Below are 22,021 nucleotides of genomic sequence, written 5' to 3'. Positions count from 1 at the left end.
GTGTGTGTGTGTGTGTGTGTGTGTGTGTGTGTGTGTGTGCAAAACAAAAAACATAAAAAAGAAAAAGAATATACAAAGCCATTTGAGCTTGAGCTTAGTTTTTTTTATTCCCACTTACCATTCTATTTTATATTTCTTAAGATTTGCACCATTTTTAGTAAGCTCTAAGCCTATGAAGTAAAGCCATTTTCACCATCTTAAATGCAGTTCTGATCTTTATACTAACACATACTTGTAGATATATTATTATGAGCAGTTACGTGTTTATATTTGTAATTAGTAAGGCTTTATGGAGGCATAAATGTGTACCTATATAGTATCTTGCCACTCTTGCATTTCATAGTAATGAGAATTAAAATGCTCGTCTGATACTTCTTGACCCTCAAGAGTGTTGTCCTGACTGTCGTGGTCATCTTCCTCTTCCTCCTCTTGGTAGCTCCTGAAAACTTGGGTCTTCAGTTGAATCGTTTCACCATTAGTACTCCTCTGCTCACCGTAATAAATACTGTGTATGCGAGGGAAGCAGAAGAAGATGTATGAACTTATTGGTTCTTTCAGCTTATTTTGGTCCACACGAAGGTATGTTAAATGGTGATGGTGTAGTGGATCAGGAGAAGGACATATCATTGTCACATTGATGCCTGAAAAATACAAGTCAAAAATTTATTCTGCATATTGTGGTTATAATTTCAGGTTGGGTTTTGTTATTAAAATGAAGTGAAACTTGTGTTTCATATCACCAAAATAAAAAATGAGCACATTGGCTTTATTGATTGTATAAGTAATATATAAGTACTTCCTAGTAAAAGTAATCTTATTTTTAAAAAAAGAGTAAAAGGAAAGAATACATTGCTACTAGCCAGGCCCTGTGTCTTCAGATGCTCGCTAGTACTGCTGGCTAATAATAGTCAAGGTGGGCAAGTTGAGTAGAAAAGGCTATAAAATTAATGGCATTCCCTCGGCCACATCTGCCATCTCCTTAGCCAACCTCAAAGCAACCCTTTTCATCACTATGTAAAGCATAGATTATTAACAATTCATTCTTTGTAATAAAGAGTCAAAACACCATTCTTTCATCAGCCATGTTGGTGCATGTGCTTTTCATCTCAGCATTAGGGAGGCAGAGGCAGATGGATATATCTATTAGTTTGAGGACAAGCCTGGCCTGCATAGTAAGTTCCAGGGCATCCAGGACGACATAGAGAAATCCTGGCTCAACCTCCCCGCCCCTCTCCCAAAAAACAGTCAAAATACCACTCTTGTTCTTTTTTTTAAAATGCAAAAATTTCGCATACTTTCTATTTCATTATTTTGTAGGTATAGATGTTCCAAATTCCTTGGAATGTAGAATGCTTGCTTCAATTTATTGTGTCCAACGTTGAGTTCTATAAGATTGGAAAGATTAAAGATGTCATATGGAATGTCTTCCAGTTTGTTGTGTGATATTCTTAGAGCATGAAGTTTTGGAAGTTTGTCAAAATAATTGTCTGGTATAGATGAGATTGAATTATTTTCTAAAGATAGATACATAAGTGATGAAGGCAATCCAGGGGGCATTGATTCTAATCTGTTATTACATAGGTTGAGCTGCATTAATTTTTCCATTTTGGAAAGGGTCTTTTCTTTTAACATCGAATCAGAAAGATGATTATAGCAGAGATCAAGCATAGTCACATTCACCAGCCCGTCCATGGCATTTGTTGGAAGTGTGGAGATCTCATTATAACCAAGAAGGAGTCTTTCCAGAGATTTAGGAAGTGGAAATGGAAATTCTTCTAGGTTATTGTGCTCTAGATGAAGTTGTTGTAGATTTGAAAGTTTAGCAAACACACCATAATCAATCTTTTGAGATTTAATTTTGTTGTGGCTAAGGTTAATTTCTTTAAGATGAGTTGCATTGATGAATGAATTTGCAGTCACAGCCTCAATGTCATTGAACTGAAGGTTGAGTTGCTGAATGTGCATTGGGATATTTGGGATAGTCTTGAGTTTACGATTGTCACAGTACATTGATGTTGGAAAGTTAGTTGGACAGAAGCACTCCTTAGCGCAACCTAAAATATTATGATAAAAGGGAACTTCATATTCAATATTTTGATGAAATTGGAATTCTGGCTCATAATCCTCATTTGGCTCTTGGTCATAATCTTCATCCCATCGGTAAGCTTCATATTGGCAGTATACTCTAACTCCAAAACAGAAGAAAAGGACATATATTGGACTTAAAAAGCCCATTTTCTTTTCTTGTCCTATTGCAAAGAGAAAAGTGATTAATACTCAGGATAATTCTCATATAAATTGACACATATAAAATGTATTAGGTTGATACATATATAGCAGAATATTCAGGAAGCATGGGCAAAACTCCAATGAACATTGAATGTTTAAGTACCTGTGAAATTTAGAATAATATGTTGCATTAAACAGAAATCAAAAGAGTGCTTTCTGGACATTTTACTAAGTAATCACTGTCTTTTATTTGTTTACTCTTATTTTTTATAGACCAGATTCCCTTTGTTTTTCTTACTGTCTAGAATTACTATGAAAACCAACCTGTCCTTAAATTACAGGAATTTCTGCCTCTGTCTCCCAAGTGCTAAGATTACATGTGTGAAACACAATGCTATACAGTCATTATTTTCTGGAACTGTCAGAAGGCAGAAAGGGAGGGGGATAACAACTAGACTGTAAAAACAGATTAAAGATTAAAAACAAAACTGAGTAGTCTTGTTCTGTAGACATGCTGATGTTTCTAGTGTGACATCACCCAAACCATACTCTAGTATTTCCTCCACTGTAAATGCTGGGCATTCTTGCCAGCCATTTCTCAATTAGTGGTGTGTGTTACCTATGTGGACACTTAAAGAACTTTGCCTATTAAACTTTTATTAAACCAAAATCTTGTTCCTTACTACTTCTGTTACTGAAATACTATCCTTGTTCATTAAAAGAACATTCCTTTTTGTGTGTGGTCACTTATTTAGAAAGCACTGTCATTTTTTTCTTCCCGTTTCCTGTCTAAGGCTATGTATATCTTCACATTTTCTTCTTGGAAATATTTATATTCTGCAAAGTTTCAATTTCTCTTGGATTAATATTTTCATGTCCTCTCCCTGACTCCTTCTGTTCACTGCTTTCTGCGCTTGCTCACTCATTCCCACTTTCCCTCCCTCCCTTCTCTCCTCCCTCCCTTTTTCCTTACCCCCCCCCCATTCCTCCTCCTTTTCTTCTGTTTTTCCTTCTACACAGGGTCTCATAGGTCTCTGGTTGGCCTCAAGCTTGCTATTTATTTAAGTGAGGTTGGCCTTAAACTCAAGCTCCTCCTCTTCCCAGCTACTGAGAATACAGAGAGCATCACCATGCCTAGCTTTGAATAATATTGTTGACTTAGATTTGGATTATAGATATTAAAATGCCACTATCCTTGCCTCCTAGGAGTTTGAAATCTAATGGAGGATGAGAGACATACAGTGCAATGTAACTGAAGGATCTTGTACTGAGTCGGATTATAAGAGGGAGACTTTATAGCTATTTAACAGTTATTTCTGCTGAAACTTGAAGAAGGGTGGAGTATGTTGTAAAAAAAGGAGTTTAAAGATTTAAATTTCAAATTTCATTTCTTCTGTTTAACAATTCCGCCTCTTGCTTTATTAAGAAAATAAGAATTGTAGTTGCTGGGCATACGGTCATACCAATAGTCCCACTTGCTTAGGGGTCAGATCATTTGAGCATATGAGTTGGAGACCAGTAGTACTACCTACAATAAAAAAAGAACTTCCTCAGAAGAATAATGTGAAATTTGTTAGTAATATGAAATTATGTTAAATTATGCCTTGCCTCATGTGTGTGTGCTAGCACATGTACATGTGAAATCTAGAAGACAACCTCATTCATTCATCAGGTACCTTTTAATTTTTTTAGATAAGATCTCTCACTGTGTAGGCTGGCCAGCTAGCCAGTGAACCCAAGGGACTGCCCATCTCTGCCTCCCAGGCACAAGGATTGCAACACCTGGTTTTGTTTTATTTTCTAACATGGAACCCACTCAGAGCTCAGGTCCTCTTCCTGTCTAGGCTGTGTCGCCAGCTCCATATTTGCCTTCTTTATCTTGCACGCTTGTCTTGTGTCTTGTCTTAGTCTTTCTGTTTATCTCACCTAGAAGATAAACTCTCACTTTGTTGCTGCTGTTGTTGTTTTGTTTTGTTTTTGAGACAGGGTCTTGACTGTGCTACTAGGATGGTCTCCACCTCCTAAAATTCAGGCAGTCTTTACTGCCTCAGCCGTCTGAGTTAGGATGACATGAGATATTCATGTAAAAGTTCTTAGGAAATTGAAAGCTGCTGTCAAGTTGACACCGGCTGATATGAGACCCCCAACACACATACAGTAGAGGACTTCCAGGTCTGTGTTCGCTCAGAGAAGATGCACCTAACCCTCAAGAGACTGGAGGCCCCAGAGAGTTTAGAGGTCAGGTGGGGTGTGGGATGTGGCACAATAGGAGGGTGGATGAGGGGAGGAATAAAACATGGAGTGTGAAAAATTAATTTAGAAAATAAAAAATAAAAAAAGAAAATTTTAAGTGTTTTTTATTTTCTAAATTTATTGTTTTTGTTTTTGTTTTTTCCCCCTCACAGACCTTTTTTTTTTCTCTACTCTTCTCATTAGGGGTTTTATGAGAGAACAAACAAATGTCCTAGCGTCCCTTTTTCACCATTGGTAGAACTGAAAAACTAGTTCATCATTTCTCTGACAGAACTCCATTTGTTCTTTTTTCCCATGTTATTGTCCCAGTTCTTCCTATGCACTCATGTCCTGGCCTGCTAATTACCAGAGGTCATATTCTGAATTTTGAACAACCCATACTCTTGACCGTATCTTCTGTGGTACCTCCAACCACAAGTAGCTCCTGAGTGTCTCGGGGTCTGATGTGATGGCGGTGCTACTGGTTTTTCATTGCCTGCATTTATACTTCCTCACAGTCGTAAGCTCCCTCTGCCTGAGGTGCTGCAGTTCTTTATTCTCCTTTCTCCTTTTCATGTTCCCTGGGTTTTCTGAGTTCTTTACATCTGGCAAATGACTTTCCTCCCTACTCTCATTCTGACTCACACAGCTAAATATGAAGAAGGAAAAACAGAACCAGGTTGACTGGACTCGTTCTCAGTTCTTGGCTACGACCTTAAGTATGACATGGCTGCACTTCCTTAGTCCATTCCCTTTCCTCTGACAAGACTACTGGGTTGGGTTTTTTGTTTTTGTTTTTGTTTTGTCTCAAGGCTGTAAAACATCATTTCCCATCATTCTTTTTGGATGATTGCCTTGCTTTTTAAAAAGTATTAAATAATTGTTTGTACTAATATATTTACTCTTATCTATAAGGAAGTACCAAATTGAAATTCTTTGATCTCTTCAGTAATAATAAGTGATATTGTTGTGGTGCTGATGCTAGTGCTGATGGGGTTTTGTTTTATGTATCTATGTATGTAGTATGTATGTATGTGAGTACATTGTAGCTGTACAGATGGTTGTGAACCTTCATATGGTTGTTGGGAATTTTTTTTAGGACCTCAACTCCGCTCGTTCTGGTCAACTCCACTCACTCAGTCCCTGCTTGCTCTGGCCCAAAGATTTAGTATTATACATAAATGCACTGTTGCTGACTTCAGACACACCAGAAGAGGGCGTCAGATCTCATTATGGGCAGTTGTGAGTTGCTTCTTGTGCATGCAAGAACCATACTAGTAACTCTAAAGTCCTGGTGTCCCGTGCCTTTAATCCCAGTCCTCCCGAGGCAAAGCCAGGTGACCTCTGTGAGGTCCAGGAAAGCCTGGTTTGTATGAGGAGTTCCAGGACAGCTAGAGCTTTGTAGTGAGACCCTGTCTTGAAATGGACAAACCATACATGTAACACATACTATGAATGTAAAAAGTATGCAAAAACCTTCTTTTAGGTACTGCTTTGAGTTTGAGTACTGAAACCAAAGGAAAAACTGATTTTAGTGCTCAAGGGACAACTCCGAATTTGCACTACATTGGACACAAGTGAACATATACTCACTAAAACCTTACAAATACTTTGGAAAAGTTTCAGCAGGAATTCATATTTTATAACATAGTAGACACAAGACTCTCTTCTTTCTTTTTCATGTGGTTGCTGGGATTTGAACTCAGGACCTTCAGCAGAGCAGTCTTACCCACTGAACCATCTCGCCAGCCTCTGTTGTTGTTGTTGGTTTTTTTGTTTTGTTTTGTTTTTTGATTTTTTGTTTGTTTGTTTGTTTGTTTTGGTTTTTCGAGGCAGGGTTTCTCTGTGTAACCCTGGCTGTCCTGGAACTCATTCTGTAGACCAGGCTGGCCTCGGAGTGCTGGGATTAAAGGCGTGCTCCACCACGCCCGGCTTGCCTTTGTTGTTTTTGAAGACAAGAGTTTCTCTGTGTAGCCCTGGCTGTCCTGGACTCACTCTGTAGACCTTGTAGACCTGTGTAAATTTGCCTGCCCCTGCCTCTCCAGTGCTGGGATTAAAGGTGTGTGCTACCACCACCTGGCTATGATTTTTTTTTTAAGTATAGCAAATCTAAATAATTGCATCAATTGTTCGTTTTTTACTGTATAATTCAGGAAGGACACAGAGTGGGAACTGTGCTTTGAAGAACTCTTAGAATTCCATATGAATGAGGTAAGGAAATGTATTTCCAAGTAAAGAGATAAGTAACATCATGAAATAGGAAGTGAGAAATGCCTAGAAATAATAACTGTTTAACAAGCCAGAACCTAGGAGTCTAAATTCCTAAGGAATTTGCACTCTACTAATGAATTCCTAATTTAATAAAGAAGTGTGTTTGTGCTATGATCTTCATCCTGCAATGTTCTTAGTAGAGTCTGCTTTGGGGTAATCATTTTCTTGCTGTTGTTACTCAGCTAGATACTGGACTTATATGCTTAGTACAGCATTTTATAAATATTAGTGGTTTAATTGGATTATTTAAGGTTGCATTTTTCAAAATTATTCTTATCTGTGAGACAGTGTGCTGTTAGGGAACATAGAAATCAAGAGAAAATGAAAACAGGGTCCATTCTCTGTGAAGAGCAAACAGTTTAGAAGAGACCAACACTGCAAAATGAACCATAACTAAATGGGGATAGTTAGTGAGTGCTGCAGGACCAGGTCTTGACTCTCCTGGGATCAACATTGATTGGACCAGACTTTGGCACTTTAGGAGAAATGGGTTTGCAAAATCTTACACATTTTACTCTTTTGTTGGTGACATTTTACTTAAAAAAATTTTAGGATTTTATTATACTTCGTATAGTAGCTTTTAAAAGCATTTTTGCTAATTTCAGCCCCAAAACAGCCACTAGCGGTAGATTCCCAAAATATGCACTGAGAGCCAAGAAGTAGAGCTGGTCTGTGGCACCAAGCCAGGCCACAAAGGGCTCTAATGTTCTGCCGCTCTTGCTCATGAGCATCCACTCTATCTTATTGTTGTGTGAAGATTTATCTTTGTATGAAGACCATTAGTAGTCATCAAAAGCAACCTTACGTTTTAGAATTAGAATCTGTTGCTCAGGAGTTTGAGACATTGTAAGAAAAGGAAATCCCAGTAATACTTCCTGGCATCTTAACTTAGCATCAAAAACTCGTAACAAAGGCCTTTGAAGATAGAAAGATTCATGTTGTCTCCTTTGGGTCTTCGCATGGAGAGCCACTTTTCCACTGAAATCCCGTTTGCTAGTCTTCTCTCTTCCACTGTGACACCTTCTTTCTCTTCAGTGAGTTTAAGTCATTTTACCCAGTGAGTCTCTTCTTAGTCATTGCTAAGCATATTTGGTTACTTTTGTTTCCATATTCTACAATTTATGCCCTGTTCTTTGTAATATAACGCAGAAACCATCAGAGTAACTCACTGTGAGTCATCTCATTTCCCAGTCTCTAAGTTTTAACAAAGCCTCAGTGCAGTGCGCTTGCTCGAAGCAGTCAAATCTGTGGAATGAGTGACTTCAGTCACAGGTTACGGCTTCTTACCAGTGCCTTTCTCTGTTAATGTTTATTCCTCCAAGCATTCACCATGCTAGTTTCTTTACATGATTAAAAGTTAGAGAACTTAGCTGTTATCTTTTGTACTTATTTCTCTATAACAATATGTGATATTTCTTACTTACATTGTCTATTAGAAATATGAGAGATGAAGAAAAATGAAAGCAAAGCAACAATATAAAATTGAAGAAATTATCCATTAATATGAATTTTGCATATAATACAATAAGAGTATCTTTATCATAACATTTCTCTTACTTGAAGAAAAAACACTCATGTTTTTAAACTAATGTCGGTCCTAATCCAAATTAATAAAAGCGTTATAATTTACTTAGTTCTGGAAACTTCAAGATAAAAGCATCACAGCATTTCACTATTTTAAAGATGTAATTGTTTTACTAATATGCTATAGAAGCCAGAATATAAAAATCATTTGTGCATATATTAATTTTTGTCTAAAACAACTTTAAATTTAGTCTTTTGCTATTAAAAAAGTATGTCTCAATTTAAATCATACATACATACATACAGAATACATTTAAATCATAATTAACTTAAACTTAAGAATCCTTTAATAACCAGACAAAATGTTCCTGTCTTGGGAATGATAAAATTAAGGCAAACACTCTAAGTCAGTGATTTGCCCAGCAGAAAACATTTCAACAAAGCATTAGCAAATTTTTTGTCGTTTAAAATTAAGAGCCGAAAAACAAACCCAAGAAACTAAAGAGAAATTGATTCCTTTAACCAAAGATTCTTTTCCTTTGTTCAATTTTATTTTTAAAAAATAATCTAAACAAATATTGCCTGTTGAGTCATTTTAAATCAGAAATTTAAACTCACCTTGCTGATCTTTTTGCTTGAACATTTTGTATAATCAAAAATTTAATTTTTAGCCATATTTTGCTTCCCCAGATTGCACTTTTATGATAAGTGCAGTCTAATTTAATATTTAGCAAACCTAATACACTTTTGTAACAGTAAGAATACATTCTTTAAGAGTTGAAAATTACTTTATCATCATACCTGTTGAGATTGCTTTAGTTTCAGGAATTGATGAATTGGCAATCCTTTAACTGAATCAGAAATGCCTAAATTCTTTAGCGAAGTTTCTTAAAAATCCACAGTAACTCTGTGTGCAGACAGGGCTGTCCTTTGAATTACTGTAGCAATTTAAGTAAATACAATCTGCTTGGAAAACACTTGGGTTGAATTAAAATTTTGTACTTCTTTTCATTATACAGAATTTTGTGGATTCAAAGTAAGATGTTTGTGCTCTTGGTCAGATTTATGTGGCTAACTTCTTTCTTTTCTCCTTAATTTTGGTTTGAGGTGTGGCAAGAATTTTCTCTAATATGAAAGGCAAACAAGACTAAATGAAACAACATGTACTGATTACTGTTTTTATTTTCGTTTTTATGCCAAAGAATTCTTCAGATTAAAGTCCACTGTGACCTGGAGCCCAGTGTCTCAGCAATTTAAGGTGGAATTCAAAATTGTATCCGGTTCCTGGGTTAACAGAGGCTTGTATTCACATCAGTGATTCCCTTTGATTCTTGACTAAGAATCAGAAATGGAAACATGCAGCATTTCACATCTAGTTTACTTTGAGAAGGCAGTAGAATGCATTGGTTTCACAGATAAAAGGCACAACTTTCCCACTTTTAAAGACTACTAATAACTTTTAAAGAGAAATGAATTCTCTCAGCTATGTATGCTAGTGCCTTGCTTTTCCGCTCAGTACCCAAAATAATTTTAGAGTGCACTTTGTCTTTAAGCGGGATTGAATAAAAGCCTCTGCTGCTCAGTAACTTCTACCTTTTATTGTGTGGGTTTAGAAACTTTCTTCATTTGCTGAATGAGCCCTCCTTAAGAGTTGCAGCTAGCAAGCCTGCTTTCTGCAAGGCTAAATTTTTGTGCTAATGTTTTCATAGTTAAACAGAGTTAGCTGTGTCTCTTGGCATCAGCTGTTGAGTTTTTTGGAAAGACATTCTTTCAAGCTTGAGAAGTTCGTTTTGGTTCTTCAAAACAGTGTTTTCTATTAGACTTTATAAGTAACCTAGAGGATTTATTTTTATGTTTCAGATTTGAGAAAAGTATATAGTATTTCAACGGTGCTTTGGCAACATTGTAAACATCTAGTCTATTACTCGAGACATTGGTATGTGAAATGTGGCAGATGGCACTTGGGCCAAGATTCCATTTAGTTACCGATCTTTTCCATATGTTTCCTATTACAGTCTTTGTTCTTAAACCTCAGGCTTTCACACTCAGGAGAAGAACAAATCTGTATGTTTTTCTCAAGCATGTTTTAGTACGCTTATAGTTCTTTTAAAAGATTTAGCTAAAATCAGCCACTTAATTTTTAAATGTAATTCTTTACTAATTGTATATTGTGGTCTTAAAATAGTGATTCTGTTGTTCTTGTTTCTAGATTAGGTGGGAAAATATGTCACTAGATACTAGAGCATATTTTGTGAAAGTCTAGAACTGGAAGTGGTGATGCACACCTTTAATCCCAGCACTTGGATAGTAGAGGCAAGCAGATCTTTGAGTTCCAGAACAACCTGGTCTACAGGACAGCCAGACCTACACAGGAACCCCTGTTCCCCAAACAAAAATGTTTCTAAAAGGTTTAAACTCGGTGAGCAGTGGATATGATGCTTCATTTGGCAGTGACCAAAAAGGAAAGGGGAAATGGTTAGGACAGGCGAGCTTCTGATCACTGATTTCTTAGGTGACTTCATTGTACCAAATGAGGAGAGAAGTCAGATGAATTGGTTTTAAAAAGTTTAAATTATATGGTAGATTTATGATTTTATTGAAACAGACACAACATCTCAAAGCTGAACAACATACTAGTGATGGCTAGGGGAAGCCTCCTGGTTCAGCCTAATTAATATAATAGGTAATTTTTCCCATTTATTTGTTCACTGTTCAGCTCTTTAAAAAAATTAAGCACCTACTTTGTGTAAAATAGTTTAAAATTGAGGACTCAGTGAGAATCTTATTGTCATAGAGGAGATAAGTAGAAAATAAAAGTTTATCGAGTGGTCAAAGTATATAGCAGAGAAGAAATCAAGGTAAAGGATAAAGATAAGTGAGGTAGAGAAGTACAGACAGGCAGCTCTGCTCCTGCTGTCTGTGAACTGGGGTGGAACAATGAAGTTAACCTATGGTGGGTGGTGGGAGCCAAGCACTGCACTGATGAAATGGGATGTTAAAGGTAAGCAAGGGAAAGCCAGTGCGAGTGGTTGATGGATTAGTGTGTGACACAATACTAAGAACTCAGGTTTAGATGAACGCACACATGAATGTGCACGATGGGCTTTTATAGACATGTGTATATACATAGGTTAGAATACATGTGTTCGTAGCCTTGCTTTGAAGCTGCCAGGACATGTAATTAATTATACCCTTGTAGAAATGAGCTAGCAACCAGATCTTGGGTTTAAACACTATTCTAAGTGAAAAGGAACTAGAACTGTGCATAGGGGAAATTACTGATCTAGAAGAACTGGAACAAGAAAAGTATAAAATGGACCTGGGACACTGAGAAACATCAGAAAGAAAAAAAGCTCTTTGCAAAGAGAGGGATCTAGGAAGATCTGTACCTTCATCATCTCAGTTTTGCAATGAACTTAAAACTGCTTAAAAAAAAAAACAAGGAAGAAAGGATGCAATACTGTTTTATATAACAGATTTTTAGATGTTAATAAATATTGTGTGGGCGTAAGCCAAACGGGTGTCAGAATGGAGAGACTAACATGGCAGCAGCCCCGCATAGAGATGAAGAGCAGGAGGCGTCCTTGGAGGGTGGTGGTTTGAATAGGCATGGCCCCCATAGACTCAGATGTATGAATACTTGGCCCACAGGGAGTAGCAGTATTAACTGTTAGGAATTGTGCCCTTGTTAGAGGACGTGCGTTACTGTGGGGAGGGGGGAAGCTTTGAATCTCCCAGTGCTCATGCTCTGCCTGGTGTTTAAAGACAGTCTCCTCCTGGTTGCCATCAGATCAAGGTGTAGAGCTCTTGGCTCCTTCTCCAGCACCATGTCTGCCTGCCAAACTGCCATGCTTCCCACCGTGATGATTTCAGATTGAACCTCTGAAATGTAAGCCGGCCCCAATGAAATGTTTGCCTTTGTAACAGTTGCCTTGGTCATGGTGTGTCTTCACCACAATAGAAACCCTAACTAAGACATGGATAGCAGTACCAGCATCTTGGTAGACATGTACTTGGAAGGACCCTCCTTCCAGTGCTGTAAATGGAATCGTACTATTTATATTGTTTGTTTTAAAAGCAAAAATTTACCCATGTCGTCTAAACTAGCTTCAAACCCTGTAGTGTAAGCAGTTCTCCAGCCACAGTTTCCCTGCTAGCTGGGATTACACGTATTCACTAGCTTGGAACCATGCTTGCAGGGGGAATACAGTATCTAATAAGTGAGCTCTTTCAGATGGGCCCAGTTGGATAGCTGGAGTACTAGCCCACACACTACGAACCACATTTTCCTGGGCAAACATGGCTCACCACTTACTTTGTATTCACTGAGAAACAAACTCTTTCGTAAGCTTTCTTTTCCTTCAACATTTACTTTTTCTGTAAACAGTTTCCCCCATCCCAGTCTCATACTCTCTTAAAGTAGAAGAAACTTGGAGTTCTCCATCTCCGTCTCCAAATTAAAGCCTCCTGAAGCAGACAGTCTAGCTCCTTTAGAGTTAGTAGAGCTTCTTGTTAAAATTCTTGGGTCTAAGATCACTACACCCTAAACATGGGAAGACAAATTCCCCAAGCATGAATCTGAGAACTTGTACTGCAGTTGTTAGGAAAACCCAACAACCTCTCCCTAAGTGCTCGCCCTTCTTTCACTCCCAGAACGGACATGTAGGGAAGGCCTTTGCATACTAACTTTGAAGATCTTCTGGCCTTCCGTGTTTTGTTACTATATCCACTTATTCTCAGGAAGGCATTGACTAGTCTCAGAGTCACACATTTTCTTCTCCAACCTTTTTTCCCCCTTACTACTGTAAATAAAACCACTTTTTGTTGTTCTTTGAGAATTTCATACAATGTATTGAATCATTCATTCCCAACCTTTTACCTTAACACCCCCATGTCCACTCCACCTCTTTACACCCCTCTTGGCAACTTTGTGTTCCCCCTCAACCCTCTCTCTTCTCCAATAAATAGCCTACCCACTCCAATTTGTGCTCTCCATATATGTTGGGTGTGACACCATCTAGTGCAGTGTAGTTAATGTACTGGGATGATGCACATCCTTCAAACTGACTCTTTCCTAGATGTCTTCCACTATGTATAGCTTCTCAGTTAGGGGTCCTCATTAGTCTCTTACTGCATACTAGAATTTTGACTGGCAATTAGAATAACTATATATAGTTGTCTTTAACCTTCTACAGAAGATGGAAATACCATCTTTCCTCCAAGTAAATTAAAGAATTACTACATTTTGCTTTGGTATCAGTATCTCACGTGGCTAGCAGAGTGTATCATTAGTGGGATGGGTACTAGGGAATTTACTTGCAGTAGAACATAGCAGGGGCTTCCTGAGCTAGGAAGCTGCCCTTTTGGTAGATAAAACAGCCTGGAGAATAAGCTTAATCAGTCGTGTGGTCTGGTGTTGAAACAACTTATAAATCTTTATTATTTAAATTTTGTATAAAAGAAATTCAATGACATCTTGCCTTGTTTGTGAGTCAGAAATTTAGATAGAAGGTGAGTAGAACTCAGGGTCTAGATACAGTGTGTTGCGGATAGCCCTGAGGCTAATTATATTTGATATTAATTCCATTCTCCTGAGAGGGGCTTCAAACAAGGAATGAGTCAGCACTCAGGTGATTTCCTGTAAACCTTCTTCCAACCTTAATTTATAAAATAAAGGCTAGAGCTGATTGGGCAGAGAAAAACAAGGAAGGCAGAGCAAGGAGTTGAGACTGGGAGAGCCAGAATGGAGGCTGACATGTTATCAGGTTAGAATAATTGTGTTAAAGCTTTATCATTATCATTTGGCTCTGGAATTATTGTATTGGCATCTTGTAAAATGTGTTATTATTGATACATAAATCTGATTGGCTAATTAAGCATTAAGAGTCTTGATAATACTGGGTAATTAGACATTGCAGTGGCTAACCAGGGGTGCGTGGGGGCATTGTGTCAAAGTGAGAGGAACTGGGGGTGGGCGAGCATCTGAGAGATGGCCTGGTGGGAGCCATGTGGCCTAGCAGGGCTGGTGAGTTGGCTGGCCAAGAGACCTAGCAAGTGAGATGGCCTGGCACAGTAGAGTCGTTGGCAGTGGCAAGAGCGCAGGAGCTTAGCCTAGCCCTGCTGAGAGTGGGTGGGTTTCATTTTTTAGTATTTCCTGAAACAATAGTGTCTTTTGCATGAATCGGAGATTGGGATCCAGTATTTATATATAGTATTAAGTATGAATATGTTTGCATAAAAATTCAACAATAAAAATTTATCCAAACAATAAAGAGCTCTGTGAAGTGCTCCTGACAAGAAGCCTGCTGTGGTAGCAGTGATCTCTTCTTAATCTGCATATCAATTATATGCTGCTTTTAGTTGTAAACATTTGTTAAGCTATAATATATTTAATGGGGACAGAGTAGAGTGACAGAAAAAAATAAGAGGACCCCCAAGGTTTACATTTCTTGCTGACTAAGGTTCAAGAATTTTAGTACAACTCACAAGATTGAAACTGCTATAAAGCTTGCCTTCATAGAAATGCCAGTTCCTTTTCTAAGCAGTATATAAGACAAGATTCTTAAAACAGTCGGTAAGCCATATATGGGGCCGAAGACCTATATGGGGCTGAAGACCTACGGGTCCTTTGAGTTTGACCCTATCAGCATTCCTTTCTTTTTGGGGGGTGGGGGTAGGGGAGAATGTCAAGAATGACTTTTTTTTTTTTTTTTTTTTTTTTTTGAGACAGGGTTTCTCTGTATAGCCCTGGCTGTCCTGGAACTCATTTTGTAGTCCAGGCTGGCCTCAAACTCAGAAATCCGCCTGCCTCTGCCTCCCAAGTGCTGGGAGTAAAGGCATGCGCCACCACGCCTGGCTCAGCATTCCTTTCTTTACAAACCTAAACAATATGTAATGCCTTAAAGAAAAAAAAGGATGGGGTGTTTTGTTACCCTTGGCTTGCCTCAAAATTCCTATGGAACCAAGGATGATTTTGAACTCTTTATCTTCCTGCCTATAACTCCCAAGTAGCCCAGCTGGAAATTCATTAAAATAAAAATAAATAAACCAACTTATATTTTTCACTTAATTTTTTAAATTTTGATTAACCTTTGAACTATATGATAAGTTATGCCTTTTTTGTGTTTTAATTGCAAAGTCATATATGTAACTATTGACACACACACACACACATTCCATGCTTAAATAAAAAGTGGGTGCTGTATTCTTCCTTCTTAAACCCCAACTTTGCTTCATCCTGCTACCCTTTTCTGCAATGTAAATCAAGATCCTGGCCAAGCTTGAGTGGAGGCCTTAGGGTGGGCTCCTGCTTGACACCGCAGTGTGGGGCAGTGTCCTCTGCTGCTAGTGACACCCACATCATCTTTACACCATTTCCTTTGAATAATAACCTTTATTAAGAGTTTTGCTTTTCAGTGGTACAGATTCAGCTTCTTGTTTACAGAAAACATAAGACATAGAAAGCACAGAAGATAGAAGAGTAGGTTGAAGGGTACTATTGGTGTACAGTTAGCAAAAGTAGACTGTGAGAAATATGTTGGAAAAATAGCCTGGTTTTTCTCTCACGTAAGTACAGAAGGGAAGAAAAGATGAATGGGAAATGCATAGGTTTAAAAAAAAATGTCAAGTATCTATGTTGCATCACCTGTAATCTCAGAGCTGAGGAGACTAAGTCCAGTGTCGACAGTATAGCATTAAAATTAAACAACAAAAACAGGGACTGGGGAGATGATGATGTAGGCACTTGTTGCAGGAACATGTGGACTTGAATTTGAGTCCCTAGCACAGACATAAAAAGGTCTACCTGTGTGCCTGCCTATTAATGTTATGTGGCTAGAGATAGGAGGATGGCTGAGGCTTGCTGATTACTAATCTACCTCCTGGTTCAATGAAAAAATAGAGCAGAGTGATAGAGCAAGGCATCCCAAATCTCCGTGCATATCTCTGCATGCAATGCACGCTCTCACACACACACACACACACACACACACTCACCACATACACATGACTTAAATATTGACACATAGTTTAAATAGTTGGAACTTTGAGCAGTTGCTGGGTTTGATTTAATTAATTAATTAATTAATTAATTAATTTTGTTTTTTCCAAACAGAGTTTCTCCATCTAACAACCCTGACTATACTGTAACTTGCTTTGTAGAGCAGGTGACTCGAAATCACAAAAATCTGCCTGCCTTTGCCTCCTGGCTATGGTTAAAGGTATACACTACCACGGCCAGCCCAATATTAAGAAATTAATTTTTTAAAGATTTATTTATTTATTTTATGTATGTGAATACAGTTTCCATCTCTTCAGACATGCCAGAAGAAGGCATCCGATCCCATTACAGATGGTTGTGAACAACCGTGTGGTTGCTGGGAGTTGAACTCAGGACCTCTGAAAGATTGTGTTTAACCACTGAGCCATCTCTCCAACCTCAGGAATTAATTTTTTGATGTGATGGTTATGTTTTTTGAGAATGGAGAATTGGCAAGGCCCTGTGGCACATGCCTTTAATCCTGGAGCTCAGGATACACAGATATGTTTTTATTGAGACTATTGTGAAAGGTATTGTTTCCCTGCTTGGTTCTCAATCTATTTTTCGTTTATATAAAGAAAGGCTACTGAGTTTTCTGTATCCTGTTACTTTGCTGAAAGTTTTGTCAGCTGTAGAAATTTCTTCATGGAATTTTTAGGAATATATGAAATCATATCACCTGCATCTAAAGAGACTTTGACTTCTTCCTCTTATGTTTCCCTTGATCTTCAGTTCTCTCATTGCTGTAGCTAAGATTTCAAGTACATTACTGAATAGGTATGAAGAGTGTGGGCATCCTTGTCTCATTTTGGATTTTAGTAGAAATTCTTTGAGTTCTCTCCCAATTAGATTGCTGTGGGTTGCTAAAGCTTGCTGCTGCTGCCGCTTCTTCTTCTCCTTCTTTTCTTTTTTCTTTTTTTTTAAGTTGTATTCCCCCCTTCTTTTAACATGAAAGGATGGATTTTTTTTTTCCAAAGACCTCTGTACATCTAATGAGGTGATCGTGTGCTTTTGTTTTTTTAGTCTGTTTATTTGGTAGATTACATTTATCAATGTTCATATATTGAACAATCCCTACATTTCTGGATGAAGCCCATATGGTCATGGTGGATAATCCTTTTAATGTATTATTAGATTTGGTTTGCAAATATTTTATTGAGAATATTTACATCTATGTTCATAAGGGAAATTGCTCTATATTTTTCTTTTTTGTTATTGTCTTTTTGTTTTTTTTTTTTTTTTTAAATCAGGGTACTCGTAGTAGCTTTAAGAAAAGAATTAGAAAATGTTCCTTCAGTTTCTATTTTTCTCATTAATTTCAGAAATATAGTATTAGTTCTCTGAGGGTCTGGTAGAATCCTTCAGTGAATCCATCTGGCCATGGGGATTTTTGATTAGATGATTTTTAATTTCTGTTTCTATTTCACTAAAGGTTATGAGTCTGTTTAAATTGTTTCATCTTGATTTAACTTTGTTAGTCAAGAACTTCATATGTTTCTTTTAGACTTTCTAACTTGGCAGCGCACACAGATTTCTAACATGAACACTCAGGAGTGTTTGGATTGCCATGGGAAGGCTTTCCTTTTCATCGGCACAGTTTTATTAATTTGCATCTTCCCTCTGTTTCTTTTGGTTAATTTGGATAAGAGTTCCGTCAGCCTTGTTGATTTTTTTTTTTTTCCCAAAGAACCAACTCTGCATTTCTGATTCTTTGTATTTTCTTTTTGTTGTTGGTGGGTTCGATCATTGATTTTTATCCCTTAGCTTGATAATTTGTTCTCATTTACATTTTTCGCTATTGTTTTGTTTGTTTTCTAGAGCTTTCAAGTGTTTCATTAAATTATTAATACAGGAATTTGCCTCTTAGAAATGCTTTCAAGGGGCTGGAGAGCTGGCTCAGTAGTTAAGAGCAGTAGCTACTCTTCCACAGGTATTGAGTTCAATTCCCAGCAACCATCTGTAATAGGACCTGATGCCTTCTTCTGACATGTCTGAAGACAGCAATGGTGTATTCATATAAATCTTATTTTTTTAAAAAACTGCCTTCGTTGCACCCATAAGTTTGGGTATGTTGTATTTCCATTTCAGTGAGTGGACACCATTATAGATAAGAACTTTGTTCATAAGATACCATTCGTTACATGATGAACATCTGTGAAAGTTTCATAAGAAAACTCTTTTTGTAATGAATGTATATTAGTGATGTTTTAAAAGTACTACTCATATTTAAAAAAAATTAAAACAAAGCAGCTCCACGTCTAGAGAGCACCTGGTCTCGAGTCTCATAGCCCGTGTGCCAGCTAACAGCTCTCTGTAACTGTGAGTCCAGGCCATCTTTACCCTCCTCAGGGTTCCTCTTCTACCGGGCACACAGGTACTGCACGTACATGCATGCAGGCAAAAAATGCACAAGTATAAAGTAGAAATTAAGTAAATAAATATGTGATGTAAGAAATCAAATCAAAGCCATAAATTAGGGCATTACATTCATAATGCTTAGCAAGTCGATATCTGTATTTTATCACTCTTGTAAGTCACTTTCAAGGAAAGTGCACTTTTTAAAGTATGGGAAAGAAGAATAATTTGAGAGCTATCCACTTGACCAGCCTACATATGAAAAATATTTAATGTCTTTGGTCTTTAGAGAAATGCAAAATAAAACCACAAGAAAATGGTACTAGTTATCCAGTGGGCAGGATACAAGTAAAAGGACTAGCTACCAATTATAAGGTTGTGGAAGCAAAGAATCTTTTAAACATTATTGGTAAGGATGTAAATTATTGCAATTGTAGAAAACTTTTGGCACTAAATATCGTATAAGCCAACTTTCTGCTCTCTGGTACATATGGAAATAAGTACATTTGCCCCCAAAAGTTTTGCACAGCTGTTTCATAATAATGAAAAATCAAGCCTGGGATGTAGCTCTGTGGTGCTTTCCTTGCTTACATTCATGTGTCTGGGTTTTATCCCCAGCAGTACAAGCTCAAGGGATCCTTACCATTATAAAAGATAAGTACACTAAGTTATATATTGTGAAATACTACTCAGCAATAAAAAAGAAATCGAGTATATTTTGCTGACAATGTTGCTATAATTCTAGCTACTCAGGAGACTAAGGCAGGAAATTTGAGGGACTAAGCCCAAGTTCAAAGGACTATACTATGTTCTGGTGTGAATCTTGAGCTTTAACACCTCTACAAATATGAGCATGTTATGCCCAAGTCTCAGGGACCCCCAAAGACCACTAAGGAGCCAATTCCAATACAAACACATAAGGGTCTTTATTATGAGCAAAGCGGTAGGTCAGAAGTGAGAGCCTTAGGTCTAGGGGTGCAGGGTATTTATTGTGGTACAGCAAGCTTGGGAAATTTCTATATGGGTCAGCAAGATAATATTTTTAAAACTCCATTTCTGGATTAATCTGCAGGAATGAAACACAGAGACCAAAAACCACCTGACAAACAGAATGGCTAGGTGTCTTAGTCAGGGTTTCTATTCCTGGACAAAACATCATGACCAGGAAGCAAGTTGGGAAGGAAAGGGTTTATTCAGCTTACACTTCCATACTGCTGTTCATCACCAAGGAAGTCAGGACTGGAACTCAAGCAGGTCAGAAAGCAGGACCTGACACAGAGGCCATGGAGGGATGTTCTTTACTGGCTTACCTCCCCTGGCTTGCTCAGCCTGCTCTCTTATAGAGCCCAAGACTACCAGCCCAGGGATGGTCCCATCCACAAGGGGCCCTTCCCCCTTGATCACTGAGAAAATGCCTTACAGCTGGATCTCATGGAGGCAGTTCCTCAACTGGAGCTCCTTTCTCTGTGATAACTCCAGCCTGTGTCAAGTTGACACACAAAACCAGCCAGTATACTAGGTTCTCTATTCTCTGCAGGATGTCTTAGGTTTTCTATATGTACCTTGATCTTGCTGTTGTAGCCTGACTGGCTGTTGCTAGGGGGTTGGGGGGTGTTGCCATAGGATGTTTGTTCAAGTGGACTTTGAGTACTCTCCTAAAACAGAGTAGGTTGGGCTTTAAAGCACAGCCTAGTCTCTATCTCAACCCATGTCCATCACCATCTCAAATTGCAGAGTTACAACTGCACTACAACTTGGACAATGTGTGTCTTACCCACCTACCTCTTACATGCTGCTCTTGTCAGCATTTCTTGGCAGACAAAACTTTAACACAGAAGAGGACACAAATCTGCAGTGGATAATAAACATTATTATAAACTAAATTTGAAGCCAAGCTTACCTACAAAATGAGTTCAAAGCCAGCCCTGGACAACTTAGTGAAATACTGTTCAAAACAAAATACTAAAATGGAAATGGGTATGTGTATATCAGAGGTGGAGAACTTACCTAAGATAGGCAAGGCCCTAGGTGTACCCTGTAGAACAGTAAGTAAATAATGAACTGCTGTATGTAATAATACGGATTCATCTCAAGTTAGTCTGATGCTGCCTCTGTACAAACTCAGGTTTGACTTTGAACCTTTACCTCACACAGTGCACTGCCACCCAACTTGGTATGTAAGCAGTGTGGGAACATAAAGCAGCGCCTCCGCCTAGACAACAGTCCAGCTTCTCCTCAAAAGGACACTGTGTTAAATGCTCCTGGATGCGTGAAATCATGTATCTGTTATTTTAATTTTAAAAGTGATAATCTTTTCTCCATTCCAGCTAGCTCCCAGATAAGTAAGACAAAGACTATAGGATTTATTTAATAGCTTCATGGCACAGTACTTGAGCAGTTGTTAATATATTCTATTCCTCAAAGCTAATTTGGCTACCTCCTAGCCAAAATTCCTGAGATACTAGCATTTTAGTATTGATCTGGCTCTCTCTGCTCCTGGAGTGTTCCCATGGTGGCACTTGGATCCTCTCCTCACATCTAATACACTTGCTCTCGCTCTTGCTCTTCTACCCCACCCCACCCCCCACACACACACATACGCGCACACACACACATCTAGGATCCAAAGTCCTGCCTTAGTCTCTCTTCTGCTCAGCCATTGGCTGACCAGCTTTTATTGACAGAGAATAAATGGGAGCAATGTTACACCACATTCAGGCAGAAGATACATAGGTCAGGCATTGCAATGCCATGTTCGGGTTGCAACCAGACCGGGGCCAGATAAATCAGAATTTGAATAATTCAAGGATAATCCTTAAATAGTACACAGTAACATTATCCTTACCTGGAGATTTGTATACAAGTTTTCATAACAGCACTTTTTATAATAGTCAAAAACTGGAAATGGCACAATTGCCCAGGAACCAGTAAATCCATAAATATTTTATGTGTTTTCAATTAAATATTGATTGACAATAGAAACAATGGACTTCTGGTGAAGTTAAGCGGACGAAGCAGCCACCATATTATTATTCTCATATTAAATGTAGAGATTCAGGCTATACACAGGGAAAAAGTAAATTTGCCAGAGACTAAGGAAAGTAGTATATAAGTCGGTACATGGTATGTGTTGGGAATGATAAGAATGTCCCACCATTGATTTGTAGTGGTAGTTGTGGGGGCTGGAGAGATGGCTCTGCAGTTAAGGGCACTGACTGATCTTCCAGTGGTCCTGAGTTCAAATCCCAGCAACTATATGGTGGCTCACAGCCATCTGTGATGGGATTTGTTGCCCTCTTCTGGTGTGTCTGAAGACAGCTACAGTGAACTCATAGACATTAAATAAATCTTTTTGAAAAAATTATTTTAAAA

At 38.1% G+C, this 22,021-nt stretch overlaps 2 protein-coding genes across 2 annotated transcripts in view; one reads left to right on the top strand and one right to left on the bottom strand.

The window, feature by feature from the left end:
- Window positions 1-22,021, top strand: part of Cenpp (centromere protein P) — a 185,731-nt gene that overhangs the window by 60,906 nt on the left and 102,804 nt on the right. The gene's annotated exons all lie outside the window — the stretch shown is intronic.
- On the bottom strand, window positions 89-9,408 carry Omd (osteomodulin). Its single transcript, XM_021216032.2, has 3 exons — window positions 9,058-9,408; window positions 1,296-2,249; window positions 89-641 (listed from the first exon to the last, which is right to left on the bottom strand). The coding sequence occupies exons 2-3, from the start codon at window positions 2,233-2,235 to the stop codon at window positions 310-312; spliced, it is 1,272 nt and encodes a 423-aa protein (XP_021071691.1). The 5' UTR covers window positions 2,236-2,249; window positions 9,058-9,408; the 3' UTR covers window positions 89-309.

The sequence above is a fragment of the Mus pahari genome, chromosome 16, assembly GCF_900095145.1.
Source record: "Mus pahari chromosome 16, PAHARI_EIJ_v1.1, whole genome shotgun sequence".
In the NCBI taxonomy this organism is placed as follows: Eukaryota; Metazoa; Chordata; class Mammalia; order Rodentia; family Muridae; genus Mus; species Mus pahari.
This window is presented reverse-complemented; position numbering and strand designations above follow the sequence as displayed.

What these genes read in the sequence shown, in the direction of transcription:
- Omd (XM_021216032.2), bottom strand. Translation starts at nt 2,235, where the DNA reads ATGGGCTTTTTAAGTCCAATATATGTCCTTTTCTTCTGTTTTGGAGTT. An exon ending in ACAAAATAATGAAATAGAAA is followed by an intron (nt 642 to 1,295) that starts GTATGCGAAATT and finishes TGTATTTTTCAG; the next exon opens with GCATCAATGTGACAATGATA.